The 22,705-nt window shown below is 35.3% G+C and overlaps 2 protein-coding genes across 4 annotated transcripts; one reads left to right on the forward strand and one right to left on the reverse strand.

Annotated features, from left to right (window-relative positions):
* The first annotated feature begins 3,450 nt into the window (after positions 1 to 3,450).
* On the forward strand, positions 3,451 to 10,418 carry LOC110704467 (macro domain-containing protein VPA0103-like). The gene is made up of 7 exons (XM_021882251.1): positions 3,451 to 3,791; positions 8,114 to 8,162; positions 8,255 to 8,357; positions 8,473 to 8,568; positions 8,649 to 8,723; positions 9,495 to 9,564; positions 10,047 to 10,418. The coding sequence occupies exons 1-7, from the start codon at positions 3,525 to 3,527 to the stop codon at positions 10,119 to 10,121; spliced, it is 735 nt and encodes a 244-aa protein (XP_021737943.1). The 5' UTR covers positions 3,451 to 3,524; the 3' UTR covers positions 10,122 to 10,418.
* A 58-nt stretch (positions 10,419 to 10,476) lies between these two features.
* Positions 10,477 to 21,733, reverse strand: LOC110704468 (reticulon-like protein B16). 3 transcript variants are annotated; one of them, XM_021882254.1, is made up of 6 exons: positions 21,372 to 21,733; positions 21,085 to 21,243; positions 18,113 to 18,293; positions 17,852 to 17,993; positions 17,108 to 17,177; positions 10,477 to 10,807 (listed from the first exon to the last, which is right to left on the reverse strand). In XM_021882254.1, exons 2-6 carry the CDS (start codon positions 21,230 to 21,232, stop codon positions 10,641 to 10,643), a joined length of 708 nt encoding a protein of 235 aa, XP_021737946.1. In that variant the 5' UTR covers positions 21,233 to 21,243; positions 21,372 to 21,733; the 3' UTR covers positions 10,477 to 10,640. The 3 variants fall into 3 exon arrangements, with proteins under 3 accessions (XP_021737946.1, XP_021737945.1, XP_021737944.1); XM_021882253.1 differs by having other exon boundaries at positions 21,367 to 21,733; XM_021882252.1 differs by having other exon boundaries at positions 21,316 to 21,733.
* Positions 21,734 to 22,705: the final 972 nt, after the last annotated feature.

Genomic DNA, 22,705 nt, shown 5'->3' on the forward strand with positions numbered 1-22,705 from the left:
CGAGTTAATAGAATAATTTTAACCTGAACATATCCGATCCGAACAGACTCGACATGAATAGACCCAACCCAAACTCCATCTGATTATCTGAATTGACACCTCTAGCTGCACGTATTGTAACAAAATTTTGTCACATATTTAATTTTTATGGTGTCATATTCTCGTACTTGTATCAATTATATCCATAAAATATTGTACGTACAACACATTAGTTACATAATTACATTACATGTGCATAAATAGATTCATAAATTCCTTTAATATAGCTCAAAGAGTTAATGGCAGAAGTAATGCTCGCATCCATTAACCTCTTTGACCCAGATTAAATGTAAATTTATTGGCAAAGATAGTGAAAGTTTTCTTTTCATGAAAAAAGGAGGGACATATAAACACGAGGAAGAAATACTTGTCCTATTTTTCTTTTTTACTTTCTTACGGAGTATAATTTTTGGTGGATATAAATTCAGGTAAAGATACTAACTAGTACAACTAGTATCAAGAATTCAGAATTCAGACCCTATATATATCTCCACACAATACCTTAGATATATGTCCCCTATCAACACATTGTAATTGACTTTAATGTTGTTCCATAATTAATTTCATAAAAAAAAAAAAAAAAAAAGTTGTTCCATAATTATGGCTCATAGAAAATGCCAGGGAGCCTCAATTTATCACCTTGATAAGCAAAATTCGTTTATCAAGTGTCAAAATCGTAAATAAATCAATAAAAATGTCCAGTCAACATGACATTTTCGTAATTATATCAACAACTGTGGGTCCCATATTTACTATAAAGTTGATGGTTTATTTACAGTTTTGTCATTTAATAAACAAAAGTTGTTTATCAAGGTGGTAACCTTGTATTTTCTATGAAAATAATGGCTCCATTTTCTTTCTTATTTATTTATTGTACGTATGAAGATTAGGAAAACAAAAATAAGTTAAGCGAGCATATAAAAAGATGAATACATAGTAATGTAAGGATGATTAAGGTTTTGTATGATATCTCAATTCAAGTAGGTTAAATAATACAATGCTAAAATTAAAGGACATCTTAATAAAATAAGAAAAATGTTACATACAGTCTGAAAAACTGAGAATAATTAAATAATAATTATATCAATTCTCAAATTTATATCACTAAAAAATGTGTCTAATGTTTATATGCAACCATTAGAATTAAATATAACATCATTATGAGTGTTGAAATAAAAGAACCTAGAGCTCTGATACCATGTGTGAGTTTTTAGACTAATGCAACTCACCTTGATTAGGGCTTTGGCGCTTATATTTATAATAAATCAAACATGACCTAATTAATGAAATGACGTATTCGTCTTTATATCCTAATAATCACAGTCTAAGAACCTTATAATTTCCTTTTAATATATTTTTACCTAGTGTTTTTTTACTATTCAAAAAATTATTTAATCTTTTTAGTATTAATATTATTATTATAAAAAAAATAAATAAATAAATAAATAACAAAATGTTCCCTGAAGTTGTATGAAAATGGAGGTGTCCTACAAAAACAGGGGTAGCTTGCTATTTGCGTGGTAGTACCCTAGTTAAAGGAACTTCAAAACATGGAAATGTGGTAGTACAAGAAGAAGACGACGTTTGGGTGTTTGGATGGTTGAACGGCAAAATAGCAGGGTAAAAAGGGCCCACTAAAGAAATAGAGAGTAGAGAATAGAGAGGTGAAGGTAAATTAAATGTGACCCAAACAATCCCCATGTGCCTTACCCTTTAGGGGTTAGCATCCCAATAGATGTAGGTCACCTTTCCTCGTGATTCTTCCTCTTTGTTTTTCTTTCTTGTTTGTTTTGTGCTATGCAGTTCCCACTTCCCAGCCCCTTGTTTTTGTCCCCACAATATGTTATGTCATTTCCACCACCTCTTGTTTTTGTTCCGTAGATACTCCCTCCGTTTTTAAATTTAGGTCGTAAGTTAATTTTGATTGAGCTAATTCAGATTTGAGTCATGTTAAATAATTGTGTCTATGGAGATTAAATTCTGAATCATTTTATTTTGTTATTCTGTACGTATTAAATTATTTCGAGTTTGTCAATTTTTGACAACCACTTGAAAACAGTGGATTAACGAGTTGAGTTACGACTTATGAGTATTATAGATTAGATTCAATAACACACCAAATTTTAAATCAATTTATATCGAATTGAGTTCAGAACAAATTTAACACCTACTCGTTTATATTAGTGGGTTGAGACAAATGAGACAATATGCAAAAAGAGACAAAAGTTTCGATGCTCAAACGTTTGGATAAAAAAATTAATATGGTTGTGGATCAGGGCCTCAGGGGTGATGATGGACCGATGGTGCATTTGATGAACAGCTAATGGGCTTGTAAATGGGCTATTCACTATTGGTGACACCCACTTATTATTATTTTTTTTACACAAACTTATTAATTTTTTGAAAGTTACTTTTTTTTTTTGTTTTTTATTTTGAAAATTACTAGTACTAACATAATTTAATTTTTTTTAAAAGAAATTTTAAAGGACCCTATATTTCATCATAATTAAAGTCAAACGATATTTATAATTGACAATTAACAATAACGAAAATAGTTTAACAAAGTCAAACTAGAGTTAACTAGGGAAGGGCTAAGAATCCAAATACATAGATATAACAATTCGGCACATTACCAATTCGTTATCTTAAGTAAAACTTTCTGAGCGAAATAAGTATGATATAATTTTATACATCATGACAAAGCATGACATTAATAAGTGAAGGGCTAAGCATGTACACACAATATGACTCAACACAACGTGCATGTACACTTGTGGTTGTGCTTGGTCACATTTTAGAAAATTACTTGATCAAACTTTAGATCGAATCAAATTTTGGTTGAAAAATTTAGGTCCAAATTTGCAAATTTAAGTTAGGCTTTGCAAATCATATTCACGCTTGGCTTACAAAACCTTTTTCACATGCTCTAAATCTTCTCTTTTTTCAGGTGTTGAGTTCTTGATACAATTGACATAATCCTTACATAAAACATAGCATATAGCCCAAACCCAACTTTTGATCAATTGGTTTAAATGTAGCCTCGTGCCCAAAAATCCCAACTAATATTAATTAATCTTGTTAAGAAATTTTAGCCCAAAAATTGGGCTTGGCATGACTCCTCAGTCAGAAACCGATCACTACTCATGTAAACATGTAGCATTCAAATTCGACCTATGATCACCTATAGATGTGTCACAACTTGACCCGCATGACTCAAGTTTGAAATAGATCTGACCTCACCGAATCCAACGCTCGAATTGACACCTCTAATCACCTATAGATGTGTCAAAACCTGACCCGCATAACTCAAGTTTGAAATAGATCTGACCTCACCAAATCCATTACTCGAATTGACACCTCTAACCTCTAGCCGTGTTAACAAACACTAGTGCTTCAAACTTGTAGAAGTGAGTTGACTCTAGAAGTCAGAAGTCGAGTATCAAAATTCACAATCCAATCGTTCTCTCCCGCAAAACAGAAATGAGATGAGAGCAGCATCACTTCTCAAATTCCTTCCACACCCATCTTCTCTCACTCGCACTCCTTCTTCCTCCTCTCTTCCTCCTTTCACCCCCAATTTCAATCAACCTTCCAATTTTCCCGCCATTTTCTCCAAAATTAGGGTTTCGGCTATGTCGACGGCTGCTAATTTAGGAAATTCAAGGGAGTTCGCTTTGTCTTCTTCTAGTCGTCTCAAAATTCAGCAGGGCGATATCACTCAGTGGTCCGTCGATGGCTCCTCTGACGCCATTGTTAGTCCTCTTCTCTTTCTCTCTCCTCCTTGCTTTTGCTTTTCATTTTTGTTTGCATCTCGATTTTTTATTAGTAATGTGTTTTTTGTAATTAGCACTGTTGATCATGGATTATGGATTTATATAATTAATTTTTTTGTTGTTTTTGCTTAATTGAATTGCGATTATACGGAGGAAACCCAATTTGTTGCAGTATTTTTATCTGCTTAATTTAATCTTTGTGTTGCATGATTCTGTTGTATGATCGAGTTTGAAATTGCTATACAAAGCCCTTTAAGCCTTGAATAGTATAGTTGAATCTATGAGTGGACATTATTAAGCACTTGATGAGCATTACAAATCTATCGAAGCATAATTTTGTAGTAAATTTTGAATTTATTATGAAGTATAGCAAGTTAGAGCTTGGATGATACATACAAAGTAACAACTAACAAGTAATGTATACATTATAATATATAATGCAAGCAATGTGATACGAAGTAAACTAATTCCTAAAAGAGTTTACTTTATATGAAATGACTATACAACCTCTAATCATGGATTCTATGCACTGTGTTACCTCATCTATGATTTTTTTTAAAAGCTCATGACATGAATTTTGGCGCTCGCTTAGCATGCGAGAGTACGGGGATTGATTCCCCGCATCTCTATATTTACCTGTCTTTTTCGGATGATATCGTTTTGGTGGATGAAACTAAAGATGGGGTTAATGCCAAGTTGGAGCAATGGAGGCAAAGGTTGGAATCTAGAGGGTTTAATCTAAGTCGAAGTCAGACTGAATATTTGGTATGTCGCTTTGGTATTCAGAGGGGGATAAGTGATGAAGTGGTGAGTTTGGATGGAAAAGAATTGATCATGAGTGAGTGTTTTAAGTATCTTGGGTCAATCATCCAGAAAAATGGTGACATTGATCAAGACGTGGCCCACAGGATTAAGTTAGGGTGGCTTAAATGGAGAGCGGCTACGGGAGTGTTATGTGACCGAAGTATTCCCTAACAGTTGAAGGGAAAATTTTACAGGGACTTCCAGTATTGCTTTATGGTACAGAATGTTGGGTTTCTAAGAAGGAGCACATTAAAAAGATGGAGGTTACATAAATGCGCATGTTAAGGTAGATGTGCGGGAACACTCTAAGACATAGAATCAGAAATGAGGTTATTCGCAAGAAGGTAGGTGTGACAGGTATTGCAGACAAACTAAGGGAAAATCGTCTGCGTTGGTTTGGGCATGTAAGACGGAGATCCGAGGGTGCACCAGTTCGAAGAGTGGAAGAGTAGGACCATGGAGGGGTTAAACGAGGGAGAGGGAGATCGAAAATGTCTTGGTTGGAAGGAGTTCGGAAGGATATGAAGTATATAGATTTGCATGAGGATGAAGCATTGGATCGTAAGGGATGGAGGAGGAAGATTTTTGTGGATGACTACATGGAATAATCAAATTTGGTTCATGTAGCTGACCCCACTTATGAGACTAAGGCTTTGATTGATTGATTGAATGACATGAATTTTTGGAAAATAAAATAATGCATTACAGTTCTCATCCATGAATTCCATGAATTGAAACCAAAATATATCATGAGTTTAATTAAATTGTGCCTCGGTTTTCTTGTTAAGTGATTTTCTTTTTTGTATAGCTAATTGCTAGCCAAACCGATAATTTTTGGTGAATGTTGTGAAGAACACATGTTGTTTGATGCGATATATAGACTAATCTTGGCATGACATACTTCCATTGCTAAGCTTTTACCACTGACTTTATATGCAAAATATATATTCCATCAGTTTAGTAAAAAAAAATTAGAAATTTAATAAAAAAAAAAATTACCAACGGTTATATTGTTTTGAGATCTATAAATAGACACCCATATTGATATATTTTTACATGTTTCACTAGTTTTCTTCTCCTTACCTTAGTTACTTATACTACTTTTTTTTTTTTTATATTCTCTTACTCTATAGATATGTAGTTTAAGAAAATTTTGAAAAATGTGAGTAAGTCTAAGACAAAATAAGATAAGGTAAGAGAGAGTATAAAATGATTGGTGAGTGAGTGTGAGAAAAAGTTGAATCGAGTAAAGAGGATAAGAAGGTGTAAGTATTATAGGGTAAAAGAGGTAAAACGGTGAAGAAGTATACCCAAATAGACTAAAACAAAGTTGTTAGAACATAAAGAATGGACAAAAATGAATAGTGGGTAAAACTAAAACAATGTATAGTACTTCGTAATTTTTTAGTTTATTCTTTGCTAATTAGTTTGTCTTCTTTTATACCAGCAAATATTAATTATTTTTTAGTTATTTTATTATTCTATCTAAAGAAAATGGACTATAATTATCCTTATATTAATAATAATCAAGATTAAGGAAACTAGCAAAATTTTGTTAACTTCAATTCTTCTTTAACAATTACATCTACAATTATATGAGTTTATGTGAATGACGAGAGAAATTATTCTAATTTTCTAAAATTTCACCTTAACAATTTCCTACACAACAAATTCCGTCACCAAGATTCCATAATCATTCTTCCCCACAAATTTTTGACCAAGCATCTGCCAACAAATTACCAAGGAAGTAGTTGTCAAGTCAATTCCTCTAGCCCTCAACTGGTTGAGGATGATGTGAAAGAACATCAAAGTGTATGTAAAGCTGTTATAGCTAGCAAATATTGCTATTATTTTTTCACTGGATTACTTTCTTGATTTTTCTTCATGGGGTGTTAGTGAATTCTTAACTAGCAAAGTTTACAACATATCCCACTTGACCTTCATTTATTCTTACTTCACCTTTTGTTCTTCCAACTACACGTGTTCCTCCTATTGAATTTGTTTTTCCATCTTCCTTTTCCTACCATGTTCAAATTCCAATCTTTATTTTTGGAGATCAATATCATAATCTCTCAAATATGCATGTATTGAAAAATCTTTGTCCAAATATATGAGTATATGGCAACCTTTTATGTATAGTTTACGATCTTCCTTTACTTCTTCATTTATCCTTACACCTATTTATGTCAAACTTACTCATAATGTTTTTGAGTACATCTCTTTTGCCAATACTACCATTATGCAATAGGAAATTCAACTTTATCTTTCCCTGACATACCAATTCTACTTGAATGATGCATCATTTTGTTGTTGTGTTGGATTTGATGCTCTCGCTGTTAAGATAAGAGTGTCTTAAGAGCGTCTTAAGAGCATTTTCTAACCTTTGTTTATCTTTATCATCTTCATATTCCTCTTTATTAATGGAATAAGGGCGACATGATTATATATATGAAAATGTTGTGGGAAAATTCTCTGTATAGGAATATTTAGATTTTTAGGAAATGAAATCCCTCTCACCAATCACCAAATGTGGATGAGATTATGAGAGGTTAAAGATTGATCAAATTATTTGTGAACTTTCTTGCTACAACCTTAATTATTGTAAAACGAGGATGATTAAGATTCATTTATTTGTTAAATCTATGAATAACACTTTATTATTATGTAAAATGACAATATCTACCGTAATACTTCGTTATATATAAATATAAGGCAAAAAAACCTTAGTCAATTAGCAATAAAGGAAATAAGAATATTATAATTAAGTGGGAGAGTGGAAAGAAAAATGTACAAGTAGAAAAATATATCAATATGGATGTCTATTTATAGATCTTAAAAAATATGTGTTGGTAGTTTTTTAATTTCTTATTCTATACAAAATTGTTGTAAAAAAAATTATTGTTACATATATAATCCTTGGGAAAATTTGAGCAAGAGACGCATGTCACATGCAGATCGGTCTGTGTACTAGTATGCAGTTAGGACAATTTTATTTTGTGGGATGGCCCATAGCCCACCCCCACATGAATAAAGGCGTGATTTCGTTCATGCCATGTTGTAGTTTTGGTTTTGTGATTTTGTCACACTGTGAATTGGTTATTTGTCATAGATGAGATCCAAGGTATTGTGTGTGTGTGTGCGTTTTTTTTTCCCTCTTGTTATAAAGTCATGTTATGGCTTAGAACAATAATGCGCAAAAATCACAGATAATAGAGATGCTTTAGAAACTTTGGTGTTTAGGCTGGATATAGCTTTTCTTGGTCGATTAGAAAGTGATGCATTAGGATTTATCTTGACAAATAGTCCCTCTTGTTTAGGATTCACTCTTGTAAATGCATGATAAGCTGATAACTACTTGTTACTTAAAACTTAATAAAGGTCGATGTGGGCTCGCTCTGTCTTTTCACAGTGTATTGACTTGTGTGTCACACATACATTTCACCCTGAGTCCTTGAGTCAATATAGGCTTTTGTTTTTAAGAGGCCATAATTTGATAGGTCAATGCTGCGAATGAGAGAATGCTGGGTGGAGGCGGTGTAGACGGAGGTACATCAATCATTGACCATTTCTGTAGAATAACTTGATGAGCTGATTTTTTTTGGATATGATTTAAGTATCTGCTAATTTTCTTTGTTTAGCCATACACAGAGCTGCTGGTACAGAACTCAAAAAAGCATGTTATAAAGTACCTGAAGTTCGCCCTGGAGTTCGCTGTCCCACTGGAGAAGCAAGGATCACTCCGTAAGTGTCTAAGTGTCTTAAGTGCCCCTGTTCGTACACACTGTTGTGCATAAATAGTTTTGTAAATTGTGTGCTAGTTATGTAATTTACTAACATAATTTACATCATCTTGCAGTGGTTTCAGATTACCTGCAGCTCATGTAATTCACACTGTTGGTCCAATATATGATGTTGACAAAAATCCCGAGGCCTTGCTGAAGAATGCTTACAAGTAACTTTTGTGCTTCTATATGTGCCATTGGTCATTTCTTTTTCTTACTTATTAAGTCATATAACTTGTGTCTCGTGCAGAAATAGTTTGCTTGTTGCGAAAGAGAACAACATTCAATATATAGCCTTCCCTGCCATATCTTGTGGTGTTTATAGGTATGTTTGCTAAGTTGAATTTGATAATCCTTCCATAATTTGCTCTTTCTTAGGAATAAGTTGATTAAAATATCCATTGTATTTTTTGTAAGTGCTGAAGAAAGTTTCTAGATATGGGATGACAGTATGTTTTTTGTAGCATCTGATGCTTAATCATGCTGTGCCCAAAAACATTTAGCTTACATCAGAGCTTGATAGCATCAACATTCATGGGGCTCCCCATAATTTCTCTCTCCTCACCTCATTAGTCCACATCACTTTCCACTAACTTTATCATATACCCTTTTCATTTTACAATTCCATACCTACATTCATTAACCTCCCCATTTACTTTCTCTCTCTTATTTTTCCATACCTCACCACCTTTTCTCTCTCCTACTTTCCATACCCCCACCAAGTGTTTTGGTGTCCAAGTGTGCAAATTGGGCCCACCTGAAATTTTGGAAGGCTTCCCATCAAATTAACCTCCCCAAAAATATTTATCAAATGGGAAAGGAGTAACATTGGTGGGAAGTCCCCATTTTCATTTTTTTGGCAAATGGGGAGCCTATTTTCCCACCAATGTGGATGCTCTGAGTGCCATGAATTTCAAAGTAGGCTTACATTTTGCAACGGGTGGAGTATATAGTTCGTAAATTGTTTGTTTTTTTATTTTTAAATTTTTTTTTAATTTTTATTTTATTTTTTATATTTTAAGGAATCATTAGGCTGCTGAGATGTTAAGTCACTCTTTTTAATATTTTAACTTGGTAAGGAATTTCTCTTCTGCAGATATCCTTATGATGAAGCAGCCAATATTGCCATATCCACAGTTAAGGAATTCGCCAATGACTTCAAGGAGGTACCAAATTGCTCTATCAAAGTCTGATATTTCTTTCATTATTATAGTATCTTGTCAAATTGCTCTCTCTCTCTCTCTTCCCGGTTACGACAACAATATCCAGGAGCAGGGGCATCAGGCATTTTCATTTACTAAGGAACTATCATATATTCTTATCCAGTCATTGACATTCTTATCCTGTATAAATTATCAGATTTTACTCAAACCTGCCCTCTTGTGCTCTTGTAATTGGTAATTAGCTTCAATATCTGGAGTTTGGAGTCACGACTCACAAGTTCCATTCCCCAATTCCCACCCATTTTCCGTGTGATGTTAGTTGGGTAGAATTATAGATAACAAACAGTTCATATCATGACTTGCTGCTAGCTGCTGCGGCATTATGCTACAATGGCTGCATTATAATCTGATGACAACAATGAACTTTGAATAATATATGCACTGCAAAGTGCAAACTAACAAGATTGATCTTAATCTCTTTTCAGGTTTATTTTATACTGTTCTCTGATGACATATACAATGTCTGGTTGGAGAAAGCAGAGGCGCTTGTTGGAAATTAAGGCTATTCTTCTCGACTTCAGATATGTGCTTAGATAAGTATGTACTGCCAGAGTTACTCCGAAGTTGACATTGAGCTGCTGAGAGGAAATATGTATTAACAGGTGTTGAAAAGTCTAAGTTGAGCTTAATTTGTTAGCCAATAATAATATAGGTTCATCATCGTGTTATCTTGTATTTCTTCTTGCACCCTTTCTGCTCTCTTTATATGAAATCACTAGTATGTAAGAATGTAACTGCTTTGAGGCATTGGGTTTCAACAAACACAATATAAGGCATTATACACATTCATGCTTCAAGCATAGTATCAAAGCAAAAGGTTCGCCCCTTCGCCTCAGCATCGTATAAACGTGCATATCAAAGAACTAGGTGGTGCATTTTTACTTTGTTGTATGAAAGAAGTTAATCAGAGTAATGCTTAGCAACAAGTTTTTCAAATGCGATATGAAAGCTATATAACAAAGTCTAGTTCTGAACTTTAACAAAAGCCTACTGATATCCTGTACAAATTGATCTAAAGATCATTCATCTTTGTCCTTAGATGTACTTCGAGAGAGTCTTCTAACAATATCCTCATCGACAACTTTGTATTGCCTTGAAAATCTTTGGTGTACAAAGCCTGCAAATTTATCAATCTTCTCTTCATATCTGCTGTACAGAGCCGGAATTGTAACAAAAATTATAGTGCCTGTGAACAACAAATTTCAGAGGTGAGAGGAAATACAAAATTCACAAAACACTAAAACAGAGCATTTCTAAAGCAAGTGATATCACCCAACAGATCCAAGTAGTGTGCCAAACATACTCCAAGAGTCCGATGCGAGAGGAAAAGATTAAAGAACCTTAAATTCTAAAAAAATAATAATAATAAAAACAAAATTTTAGCAAACACAGAATATCATGACTCTGGATTCAAAAGAAATAATAACCAAGAGCCGAAAATAGAAAAGGGGAGATAAGGCCAGAACAGGCGAAGGTACACCATGATCTTCGGCCACACGTGGTGGGTAAAGGTAGTTGTTGCCCTTGTTGGCCTATGCAACTACAGGTCGAAAAACTGAAAGGGGTTCCAGATTTTGAGGGTAACTTAGTAATTACATACCAACACCTGTTTTTTGTTCCCCTACATGTGTCGATTATGCTTTAAATAAATACATTTTACAAGATGCCCTCATGTTAAGCACAACAAGATAAGATCCAAAACAAGGTTAGGGGAAACTGTAACCAGAAAACCAGTGTCAATACGCTTGCAGATGTTGAAAGCAAGTAAGACAACAAAGGTACAGCTTAATAATCAGCAGGCAAGGAAAATTTCCTAAATAAGCACAAAATATTTTATATCAACCAGGGAGATTAAAGTATCAGTTGCATGGTCAAGGAAGAACTAGTAGAAAACAAAAGCGGATTATCAGTAATATAGCCAGAAATTAAAAGCTTCTTGGAAGATAACAGCATCTGTGGAATTGTATTGGCATTGCACTGTATTCCAGGTAAAATTTGTCAAGGAACCTTATACAAAGAGGGACACTATAGATAATTAAGAAGGGGATTGCATCCTGATGTGAATCAAGTGCTCATTCTTATAATTATCTTTATTGCTTTATTTAGACAATAACTATTAAGACAATAATAAAAACATTATTTAAAAACTCACTTGTAAAACCCCTACTTTAAGAGTAAGGTAAAACCAAAAGAGTACCTAAATAAAGCAATAAAGATAGTTATAAGAATGGGGACTCAATTCACATCACATCCTAATGTAGGCACCAGGTAACAGTAACCCAAATCAGTTGGTTGACGAAATTGAATATCTGCTGCAAAAAACTAATGTCTTTCCAGTGGCTTAACGACCAATATTCCTTTGGGCTTGTAAAATTGAGCCAGCGTGAAATAGACTTTACATCATAGTAGAAAAGCCCAAAGAAAGTGAATATTGCTGTTGCTAAATTTCCCTCTATCTCTGTTATCAATAAAATAAGATATCAGAGCAACTTTTTATACTTCATTACTCCATAGTTACCTTTAAATTCTTCAAGACAAAAAGCATCTGCACTGTATAAAGTGGGAATGTATGCTAGATTAAGTGATATAGCAAAGCCAAACCAAGCTGTTTTCCAAAATAAGGTTATTGATAGTGAAAACGTATAATTGCTATCCCGACTAAAGCAATGTTGAGCCCAGCGTTAGACGTTGAGGTAAATACACCTCTTGCAGGATAATCAACTGACCAAACAAACCACAAGCACGTTCTAGCTACTAGTTTGTTCTAAATCATAATAACCCAAGCAATATGACATGTCCTCAAAGATCGACACAATTCCAGCAATATCAACACATAAAACGCGGCAACATGAGGCATATGAATAAGCATGAACAATCAAGCAAAGACAGATGATATTTACGTGGAAAACCTAAGAGAAGAATAAAAACCACGGGACGATTAGGGAGTACACCCAAATTTCTCTTATTATAACAATAGAATGATCCACAATAGCAATTCCAAGTCTTAAAAGTGGGCACTCAATTTACCCAACAAAAATCATCATAAGAGCTAAAAAATGGAGGAAGAAATTGAGAAATATCACCAAAAAACAGGGTTCTCTCCAGTAGCTGTAACTCACAAACCGTAGCAATAAATGACAATCACACCGTTGAAAATGAAGGTTTAGATGTCCCAAATAAGCTATCAAAATTTGAGCTAAATCAAACCGCGGATGAGCTTCGATCGGAGGTGATTTCTAGGGCTACACGGTGAGAAACGCGAATGGGACTGCTCTTTGTAAAATTTCTGTATTCCACTCTTTCTCTCAACTAATTTGCTTCCAACTGTTTACTCCCTCTACTGCAGCAAGTAGTGATTGATGTTGCCCACTCCTTTTCCACGGAAAAAGGCACTCCAAAGTCAACAAAAGAAGCTTCTTTGAGAAGCTACAAAATACTTGGGCCAAAAACTATGTAGTTGCCCCCAAAATTAATCACCAAAATATATGAACTTCTCTACATAGGAAGAAACCCATAACCCAACAAATCTCCCCCTCCCGACTACGTCGAGGTGGTTGTAATTCCGGCAATCGATTGACAAGTCTCAAACTTACCTCTTGGTAATGCCTTCGTCATCATGTCGGAGCCATTGTTATCGGTATGGATTTTCTCAAGCTCAAGACACTTAACATCAAGAACATCCCATATCCAATGATACCTCACATCAATGTGTTTCGACTTTGCATGAAAGGTAGATGTCTTATCGAGATGAATATCACTTTCTTGGGTTATGGGTCCCCCTTCCCATGTTGAGAAGCCCATATATTGATGATTAATTTTGGGGGCAATTAGATAGTTTTTTGCCCAAGTATTTTGTAGCTTCTCAAAGAAGCTTCTATTGTTGACTTTGGAGTGTCTTTTGTTATGGAAAAAGAGTGGCTACAAAGTCTAAGTGAATTACAAATTGCTGCAGCAAAGGGAATAAATAGGTGGAAGGAAATTAGTTGAGAGAAAGAGAGGAAAAACAGAGAGTTTACAAATACCAGTCTCATTCACGTTTCTCATTGCATAGCCGTAAAATCACCTTCGATTGGAACTCATCCATGGTCTCATTCAATGACAATGGCGTGATTGTCATTTGCTGCTATAGTATGTGAGTTTCAGTTGCTGGATAGAACCCTGTTTTTCTGGTGATATTTCTCAATTTCTTTCTCCATTGTTTAGCCCTTATGATTGTTGTTATTGGGTAAATTTAATACCTACTTTTAATACTTGGAATTATGATCGTGTATCATTCCATTATTATAATAAGCCTATAAGAGTAATTTAGGTGGACTCCCTAATCATCTCGTGGTTTTTACTCTTCGCTTTGAAGAGGTTTTCCACAAATATATCGTGTCTTTGCTTGATTGTTCATGTTTTTTCATATGTCTTATGTTGCTGCGTTTTATGTATTGATATTGCTGGAGTTGTGTTGGTCTTCGAGAACATATCATATTGCTTAGGTTAGTGTGACTTTGAACAAACAAGTAGCTACCTCAACATATCATAGTGCTTGTGCTTTGTTTGGTCAAGTGATTATTCCGCAAGAGGTATGCGAGACAGCCATGTAACCCAATGTGACTTGGTGCCCGACCATGTGGATGTAGAGTGGTGCGGCTCGATGGTGGGGTACAAGTCTTTGGTAGTGTTGTGTGGGAGACCCTCAATGCGACCTCGCGATTGAAGATCTATGATGTTGAAAGCCCACCTGATATTATAATGGTCAAAGTGGCGTGTCCCGTGGTGGTAGCGGTGGTACAAGATAGGAGATTTGTCGTGTTGCAGCCTTGCGTCTAAAGTCCTCTTGATGTTATGGTTTAGGCAGCGTGTTCCGTGATGATAGCAGCGGTGCAAGATAATAGATAGTTTCGCTTGAGGGGAGGCCATGAGTTATAAGGTCCTTGGTGTGAGGGGACGTTTATTGGGTTGTTCATCCCAAGTCCCACATGGAAGAAATAAGAAAGGGATGACTTCCTTAGAAGTGGAAGCACACTCCATTAGTATGAGGTCATTTGGAAAGATCCTTAAAAACAAATCCGTGCGGGCTAGGCCCAAAGCGAACAATATCATACTAATGTGAAGTGGAGTGTGCGTGTGGCCCAACAAGGTGGGTGACCCCATAGAACAAAAATGAGGTATTGGTCGCGATCGCGAGAACGGTCGCAGTGTAACGGTAACAGAACCAATGCGTTCATCGCGGATCGGGTTGCGATTATCGCGGTAGAATTTTTTTTTAGAGCTATCAAAGAAAAAATATTTTTAGATAATTTGTTTAAAATTTTAAATAGATATTTTCTTATCCAATAGATTTAAATTGAACTTATCATAAAAAATTAATATATGTCGCTAGTAATTATAGTCCATAACAGCTCCATCTTTCTCAAATCAAAATATTAAAAGTAAATAAGAGGTTGAGTAGTCAAAAAGTCAAAAAAATATTAAAATATAACCAAAGTGAAAACCATCACACAACTGTCCACCTTTATTTGATTAATAACAGTTGTCCCACTTACCACATATTTACCTCGTTCATATCACTCTATCAGCCCTCAGCCTTTCACTTTCTTCTTCATTCTCTCTCTATTTATCTATCATGCATTCATGCGGTTGCTACGACTTGCTACACGCTAGCAACAATGGAGTCCGCCACAAAACTCCAACCAACTCACATATTCAAGCTTTTTTCGGGCATTTCAGCTGTGTAACGGTCGTATCGGTCGAAAATGCGGGATTTTTTAAAACTCCGTTACAAAACGGTAAATCTCGTAACGGCAGACTTCAAATCCGTTACATCTCGGCCGCATCGCGATGTAGCGGGCGAGTTTTTATTCTATGGGTGACCCGGCCAACACGTAGCCCCACAAAGTTGGGATTCGTCATGTTGCCCTACTACCCTAGTATGCCTAGATCTCACTAGCAAACAATTCTCTCCCGCTAAAATGGATTTTTTCACCCTTACCAGTTCACCAAAATCAGTCATCTCAAAGGAATTTCGCTCTTCAGCCAGTTAGTTGGTAAGGCTGCATAGATCATGAACTTGTCATATCCCAGCAGCAGCCGGGTCCCAACTTTTTCCTTGACAAAATCCAACCCCTTTCTCCAGCAATGAGAATAGGTAGAATGTAATGGCTGCCCTGACTCAGATTACATAGCATCGTTTACAGACAGCCAGTGGACCAAACAGGAAAAAAAATTAACAAATCCTTGAGCTATCTTCAGCAACTTTAAATCATGAGAAACCAGAACACGTTAAAGAGTTTTATAGTACAGCTACAATATGCCATCCAGACTCCAAAAGTAGCACAAGCATAGACAGCTATTGAACAGATAAAGTTATCCTATCTTAATATTACAATGTAAACCAGTAACCCAGTAATCCAAGCAAGCCCAAAGTGATAAGGTATAATCTAATCCCTGAGAGCATGGAATTGAACCGTAATTAAATCTTGCTTCTTTGTTACACAAACAGCAAATTTCAATACACTAGAACACTTTACCAAAAGTACAACAGGATCATACATTGTTTGGTTCTATGAAGTGCTAGACAGTAGTATGCATCTGGATGAAGTTACTAGCAAGTTACATTCCCACAGCATCAAGGTAATTAAATTGTTTTTGGAATAAGAAAAAAAAGGTAACGAACTAAAACTATTAACATTCATGAAGCAATAAAATCTTGCCCATATTAGCATCACCTCATAAAACACCATTCATGTAAAGTATAAATTACCGTCCTTGAGGGGTTCATGAGCCTTCACGAGCCTCAAATCCCTATGAAGATTCTAACACCTTTTCTCTTACAACAGATTCCTTTTACCTTGCAAAACGAGCGCTAATAACTATAACTATATCACATGAATCAAGATTCATTCCATGAAGTCATCTAAATTAATCCTTCTCTACCATTCTTGTCCATCAAGTGCCATGTGCTCGCGGAGCCCCTAAGCACTTCATTTCTTTTGTACATCATCAATCCAAGTCAACTTTAAAGTTTAAATCCAGTATCGCGAGTCTCAACCAAAAATGATCAAATTTGGTTAACATAAACTTCCCCTCTAACTCCAAATACTTTGCACAATAACTAATTAACATCACAAGAATGCATCAATCACCAACCAGACTATCCAAGCACGATTGCACTCATAAATACAGACAAGTATAATGATGCAACTTATGCAAAAAAACTATATGTGCAAAGTCTCCAACCACTAAAACATCTAGTAGCATCCAAATTGCAAACCAATTTCACCAATTCTTCATATCAGAATCATTTAAATGTAAGCATCACTTGTTGCTTACATACTTGAATTTTTTGCATACTTTTATCATTTAAGAACATAAAATTTTCTAAAAATAGCAGCAGCAAAATAGAAAAAAATCTTGGCCAAGGTAGAAATTTCTATGCAAGGCATCAAATATAATACATTTAAAAGTGTAATATAAAAGCAAGGATAGATCCCCATACCTACATAAGCAAGCGTAAAGAAAGAAAATAAGCTACCAACAACAGAAAAGAGCCACAACGCTGCCACCACCTGAAATAAGAAAGAATCTTGGTGAGAAACTTTACACACAAATGACTTGTAGTAATTAATAGGAATAGTAAGGGAATAAGGGATTTAAATGGCACACAATAGGCACAACAAATCTACAATGTTGGCTGAAATAATCACAACTTACCAAAAAAAGGGTAATCAATGTGGCAATTGGGAAAAGAGAATGATGATTTAAAATTGGAATGAGGAAATTCAGTTTAGTGATAATTAATTTTAAAAATTTGTATGGAAAAGCGAAAAATGTAATAAATATTGGCACGTTCACCAAATAGAAAAAAGGGAAATTGATGGAAAATTTTTAACCATACATAAAAAAAAATGAGAAGAACTTTTTGAGCCATCCTAATTGAAAATGGAACAAATAGGATCGGAGGGAGTAGAACAAATTTCTATCCGAAAAAGCAGTGTAAATTTGAGATAGTATAAAATATATATTCAATATGTAAGGAAAAACAACTGCTTCTGCTGAAATTTGTACAGCAGATAAACCTTGTAATTTGAATTGATTAGACTTGACAAATGGACATTTTGAAAAGTTCAACAGGTAAGACCAGCACGTCCCATGGTTTCAAACATGGGGAAAAAAAATCTTGCAAGACGTATTCATACATTAAAAATTAAGGCTCTCAGCTTCTCACAGATTGATATCATACCTTAAAGAACAGTCTGAAGTCCTTGCCAAGTGTGATATCATGTGCCATCAACAGAAAGTAGTTAACTTTGACACGAAAAGATGCAGCAGCAGAGGTAACTAAATCTTCTGACAACTCTAGTTCAGGCAGTTCTTCCAACTGTCTGCAGGAAATCAGATAAAACCTATATGGTCAAGCTTCTAACCCATGGAGAGCTGATAAACTATGAGACTGTGGACGAGAAAATAATAATATGAAAAAGAAGTGAAGGGAAAGCCAGACCTATTTGTAACAACAGCATAATTTGAGCGAAGGAACTGCAAAACTATCAAGATGAGCAGAACATCTGAGCTTACTGATAGGAATGGTAATCCAGACTGCTCAAACAATAGCCATGCAACAGTAGCAACAACAATGACCCCACAAGACAAGTGCCATTTCTTCCACAAGATCACATCAGCAGCTAAGCACAGAGAACGGAATATGAATCAAACAAATGCAACTTCAATGACGACAGAATCTAATACTTCTAAGTATCAGCCCTAAAGTCAAAAGTCAGAAGTCTCCAAATCAATTAAAAGGGTCTGGTAGGACTACAAAGCTTGAGACTGTTGTAAAGTATAAAGGAGCTTTCCTCAAAGAATCACCATAGGGTAAAAAATGATCACAAACTCCAGAAATTTCCATCCTAAACCCAAAGCTTAACAATGGGCATATTTTGTGCATACCACAACAATCTTGACACCTCAAGAAAGCACGGAACAAACAAAAAGCACACCAAACTCATTTGTATTCAACAAATAACAGTGGTACTAGTACATATCATGGGCCTGTAGTGTTTCGCCTTACTAGTGCTTCGTCCTACTCGCACTTATTGAAGTAGCATGGATGCATATTAGGCCACCCCCCCCCCTCCTCAATCGCGCTTATTAGACCGGCCCCCCTCCTTAGTCCCCAGGTACATGTGGATGGTATCATGAGACTGAAGAGTTTGTCCTCCAACGGTCTTCAAAGTAAAATGAAGGAGCAATACAGTTATTTATCACCCCATATTAAGAAGGGCAAAGGTCTAGATTATCTTATTTGGTGTTCCTTCCACCACTTCTCCAAAACCACCTAACCTCCCACTAGAAGGCAAGACATCTTACAGTAAACTGAAAAGGTGAACGATTTAGATTCATAGCACCAATCGCTAAGGTGCATATACATAGGTGTAAATGTGTTAAGGAAATCGACATATCCGTCCTTGAGGGAAAAGACAAGTAAATGGATTACACGAGTTCTGCAACAGCAAGATAGTGGATGGATTCATTGGTTTATAACTTTATACTGGTTTTTTATGAACGCTTTTCAACATGCGAACTTGAAAAGGACCTGTTTCTAAGTCTAGGAAAGTTTTAATTTTGATGCTCTTATCTAGAATAACCAAAGTTTCATAATTCAAAAACGATAAAGCACTCTTTGCAACCCTTCAGCAAAAGCCTTCTTCAAAATGCAATTCAATAAGAATCACATATGTAAACAGCAAAAACACACATAAGTCACTACACACAAACTAAATCAAACACGAGTAAAAACAAAATAATGATCATACTCCGCAACCTAGAATCAAATCCCGTATACATAGGGGTGGGACTTCGGTCTGGCGGTTCGGTTTGACCTCGGTTTGAGTCGGTTTCGGTTTGGAGCGGTTCGAATTAAAACGGTTTAGTTTAGCTGGCGGGTCGGTTTGGTTCGGTTTGGGTTAGTCACGGCTCGGTTTGGTTTCGGTTTATTTCTTTGCGGTTTAAATTCAGTTTGGGTCATAAGCGGGTCGGTTTATAAACGATTCGGATTATGTCGGTTCGGTTTGATACGGGTCGGTTTAAGGGCGGGTTTACCCGGGTCAATGTCAGTTCGGTTTACAAACGGTTTGGATCAAGCCGGTTTGGTTTGAAATGGGTCGGTTTAGGGGCGGATTTACCCGGGTCAATATCGGTTCGTTTTATAAACGGTGCGAATCATGTCAGTTCAGTTTGAAATGGGCCGGTTTAGTAGAGGGTTTACACAGTTCAATTGGTTCGGTTTATGAACGGTTTGGATCATGTCGGTTCGGTTTATAAGCGGTTTGGGTCATGAATTCATGATTGTTTTAAAGATCGCGTCATGACCATTTAATGAGTTGATACTTATAATACGATAAATCGATAATTAAGAATGTACAAGTATTCAATTAGATTGATCAACAAGTGTTTTAAACTTTTAAGTTTTAATAATCAGATATGTAAATATGTTTATCGATTGTAGTACATACCAATAATTCAACAAGGCAATGATACTTATGATAGTATGATAATGATACCAACCGTACATTCGTACGATATGATATACATAATAATTAATCTATAATTACATATACATTAACAATATCGTATTGAATCAATTTTCATTTCCAAACATTGCATTTCTTATAAATTATAACTTACACGAGATTAAATGGATTCGTTATTTAGTTTGTTACTATATTTAGATTACTAACTCAAACAACTTAATAAGTTAAATGGACGAAATCACGAAATCACTAATTAAAGTGGTGATGAAATCATTATGCAATACTAATGTACGAATAGTCAAATATACAACGGTTAGATTGAATGCCCATGAAAAACAATGGTTAGATTTTCATTACTTTATTAGTTATTAGTATTATTACTTATTAAGTTATTATTAGTTTATTATATATATTGATATACAGTCACAGACTCACAGATATATATAATATACATATAAACTATAGAGATGTCAGATATTGATGTGCATTAACTCATTAAGTCATTAACGGGTCGGTTTAAACGGTTTCGGTTCATAAACGGGTCGGTTTAAACGGTTAGCGGGTTACAAATGGTTCGGTTTAAACGGTTTTTTTTTTCGGTTTAAACGGTTTCGGCTTATAAACGGTTCGGGTCATTAACGGGTTTATAAACCATTCGGTTCGGTTTCGTTTCGGTTCGGATTTGCGCAGTTTGGTTTGTTATCGGTTTACGGTCCGTAACGGGTTGACATTGAGCGGTTCAATTCGGTTTCGGTTTGATATTGAACAGTTCAGTTCGATTTTCGATTTATATTTATCGGTTTATAAACGGATCGGTCAGTAATGGTTCGGTTCGGTAACGGGCGGTTTCACGGTTCGGTTTGAAAAGTCCCACCCCTACGTATACATCATTGCCCTTTGTGACTTTCTAAAAAACAGCAATGATAAAGTATGTAATTCTTACCTTGCCCACCTCCCATTATCTGATGCATCGGCTTCTGCCGCCCAAATAAACGGTAAACTGAGCTACAAGACGTTGAAGTAATACCACCCACATCCCTCTTTTGTTCACCATCCAGCTCACTATTACTCTGATCTTGTAAATGCTCCATTATCAAACACCCTAAAAAATTTTGCCACCAAAAATAAAATCATTAATTTCTTAGAAAATTAAAGAAAAATATGAAATACCCACTTGAGGAAATATGAGTTGAAGCATCAATGGAGATCTGAGCGTAACATTTACTCAACCAAATTTGTCAAATCAGCAACCCCAATTGACCAAATAACCTTGATTTTTCAACATTTTTGTTTCTGGGTTCTAGCAAGATTGAAAATTTATGAAGAAAAAACTTTTTGGGGGGGTTTATAAAATTTTTGGGTCAAATTAAACAAAGGAAAAGAACGTCACCCAATGTGATTTTCGCTTTGATCTAACCAATGTAAAGGGTTGAAGGTCAAGATGACGATATTAAAAGTGGAAGCACGTTTGTTTTAAAATCAAATTTAGCAAAATTTTATTCGATTGAAGGCTAATGAAATTTGATTAATTAGCTTGGGTGATGCAATGTACTTGTGTATGTTTGTTGCCTAGCTCAATTTGTCAATCTAGTTTCCGACAGTAGTTATACAAATTGCGTTGTTAGCGGTTTATGACTATGGGCCTATGGGCCCTACCTATTCCATCAAAAAGAACTATTCCTTGCTTTCAATAATGGGTATTCGATTTTGTTCCGAAAATTAATTTAAAATTAGTACGAAGTACAAGTTAATATTAGGAGAAAAATCAAGTTTATAAGTCTGATGTACAAAAAATTGTAACTAGGGTAGTATGATCATTTCAGCGAAAAAATGAGAGGTAACATTGTCATTTCACTTAATAAATGAAAAATAGCTTTGTCAAATCATTTTTTTTAAAGGTGATTTACAAAAGTGGTTGGGGCTTGCCCCTCTCCTTCACCAAAAAAAAAAAAAAAACAAAAGTGGTAAATCAACATGATTAAGTGGATCTTCCTCAAATATTACTTTGTACTAGTGTACATAGTAATATAAAGTATGCTAACAATGAATTATATCCTGACAAATAGGCGGTGAAATGTTTGATTAATGCAGAATAATAGTTAACGAAATAATAAGAACGAGAAAACAATAAAGAAGATTAACAAAGAACACAAGTATTTACGTGGTGTTTGATGTCGAAGGCTCAGGTTGGCCAGTCATTGCCACATATGCCCCCCATGTACAGGTGAAGCTATATGAGAACTAAACAGCATGTGAAATTGATCGTCGTGCAGCATTCGACTGAAAGATCTCATCCCATATTCAGTTGATGGAATGTCGTGTGAGGGCACTTGGAAGGGCTCTATGTTGTAACCGGAAATATATGTAGATTGTAGTTCTGGGCGAGTACTTTGTTGGGTACATATAGGCACCATTTCTACATATATCTCAGTGGGAACACCCTTCATTGCAACAACGCTCCTCAAATCTTTCAAATGTTTATTCGTAAAAACAGGTAACACTTGAACCCATTGCCAGTTTCAAACCTTATTTTAATGTTTATTTCAACATTCCTTGGGTTTGAA

This window comes from Chenopodium quinoa, unplaced genomic scaffold, assembly GCF_001683475.1.
Source record: "Chenopodium quinoa cultivar QQ74 unplaced genomic scaffold, ASM168347v1, whole genome shotgun sequence".
NCBI classification, from domain to species: Eukaryota; Viridiplantae; Streptophyta; class Magnoliopsida; order Caryophyllales; family Amaranthaceae; genus Chenopodium; species Chenopodium quinoa.

Bases quoted from the DNA above. Each gene is read 5' to 3' on its own strand.
- LOC110704467 (XM_021882251.1), top strand. From the start codon at position 3,525: ATGAGAGCAGCATCACTTCTCAAATTCCTTCCACACCCATCTTCTCTC. The intron at 8,358-8,472 runs GTAAGTGTCTAA...ATCATCTTGCAG, and splicing joins GGAGAAGCAAGGATCACTCC to TGGTTTCAGATTACCTGCAG. The intron at 8,569-8,648 runs GTAACTTTTGTG...TGTCTCGTGCAG, and splicing joins TTGCTGAAGAATGCTTACAA to AAATAGTTTGCTTGTTGCGA.
- LOC110704468 (XM_021882254.1), bottom strand. From the start codon at position 21,232: ATGGAGCATTTACAAGATCAGAGTAATAGTGAGCTGGATGGTGAACAA. The intron at 17,178-17,851 runs GTATGATATCAA...TTCTTATTTCAG, and splicing joins ACTTCAGACTGTTCTTTAAG to GTGGTGGCAGCGTTGTGGCT. The intron at 10,808-17,107 runs GTATGGGGATCT...TGTTGTTCACAG, and splicing joins CTTTACGCTTGCTTATGTAG to GCACTATAATTTTTGTTACA.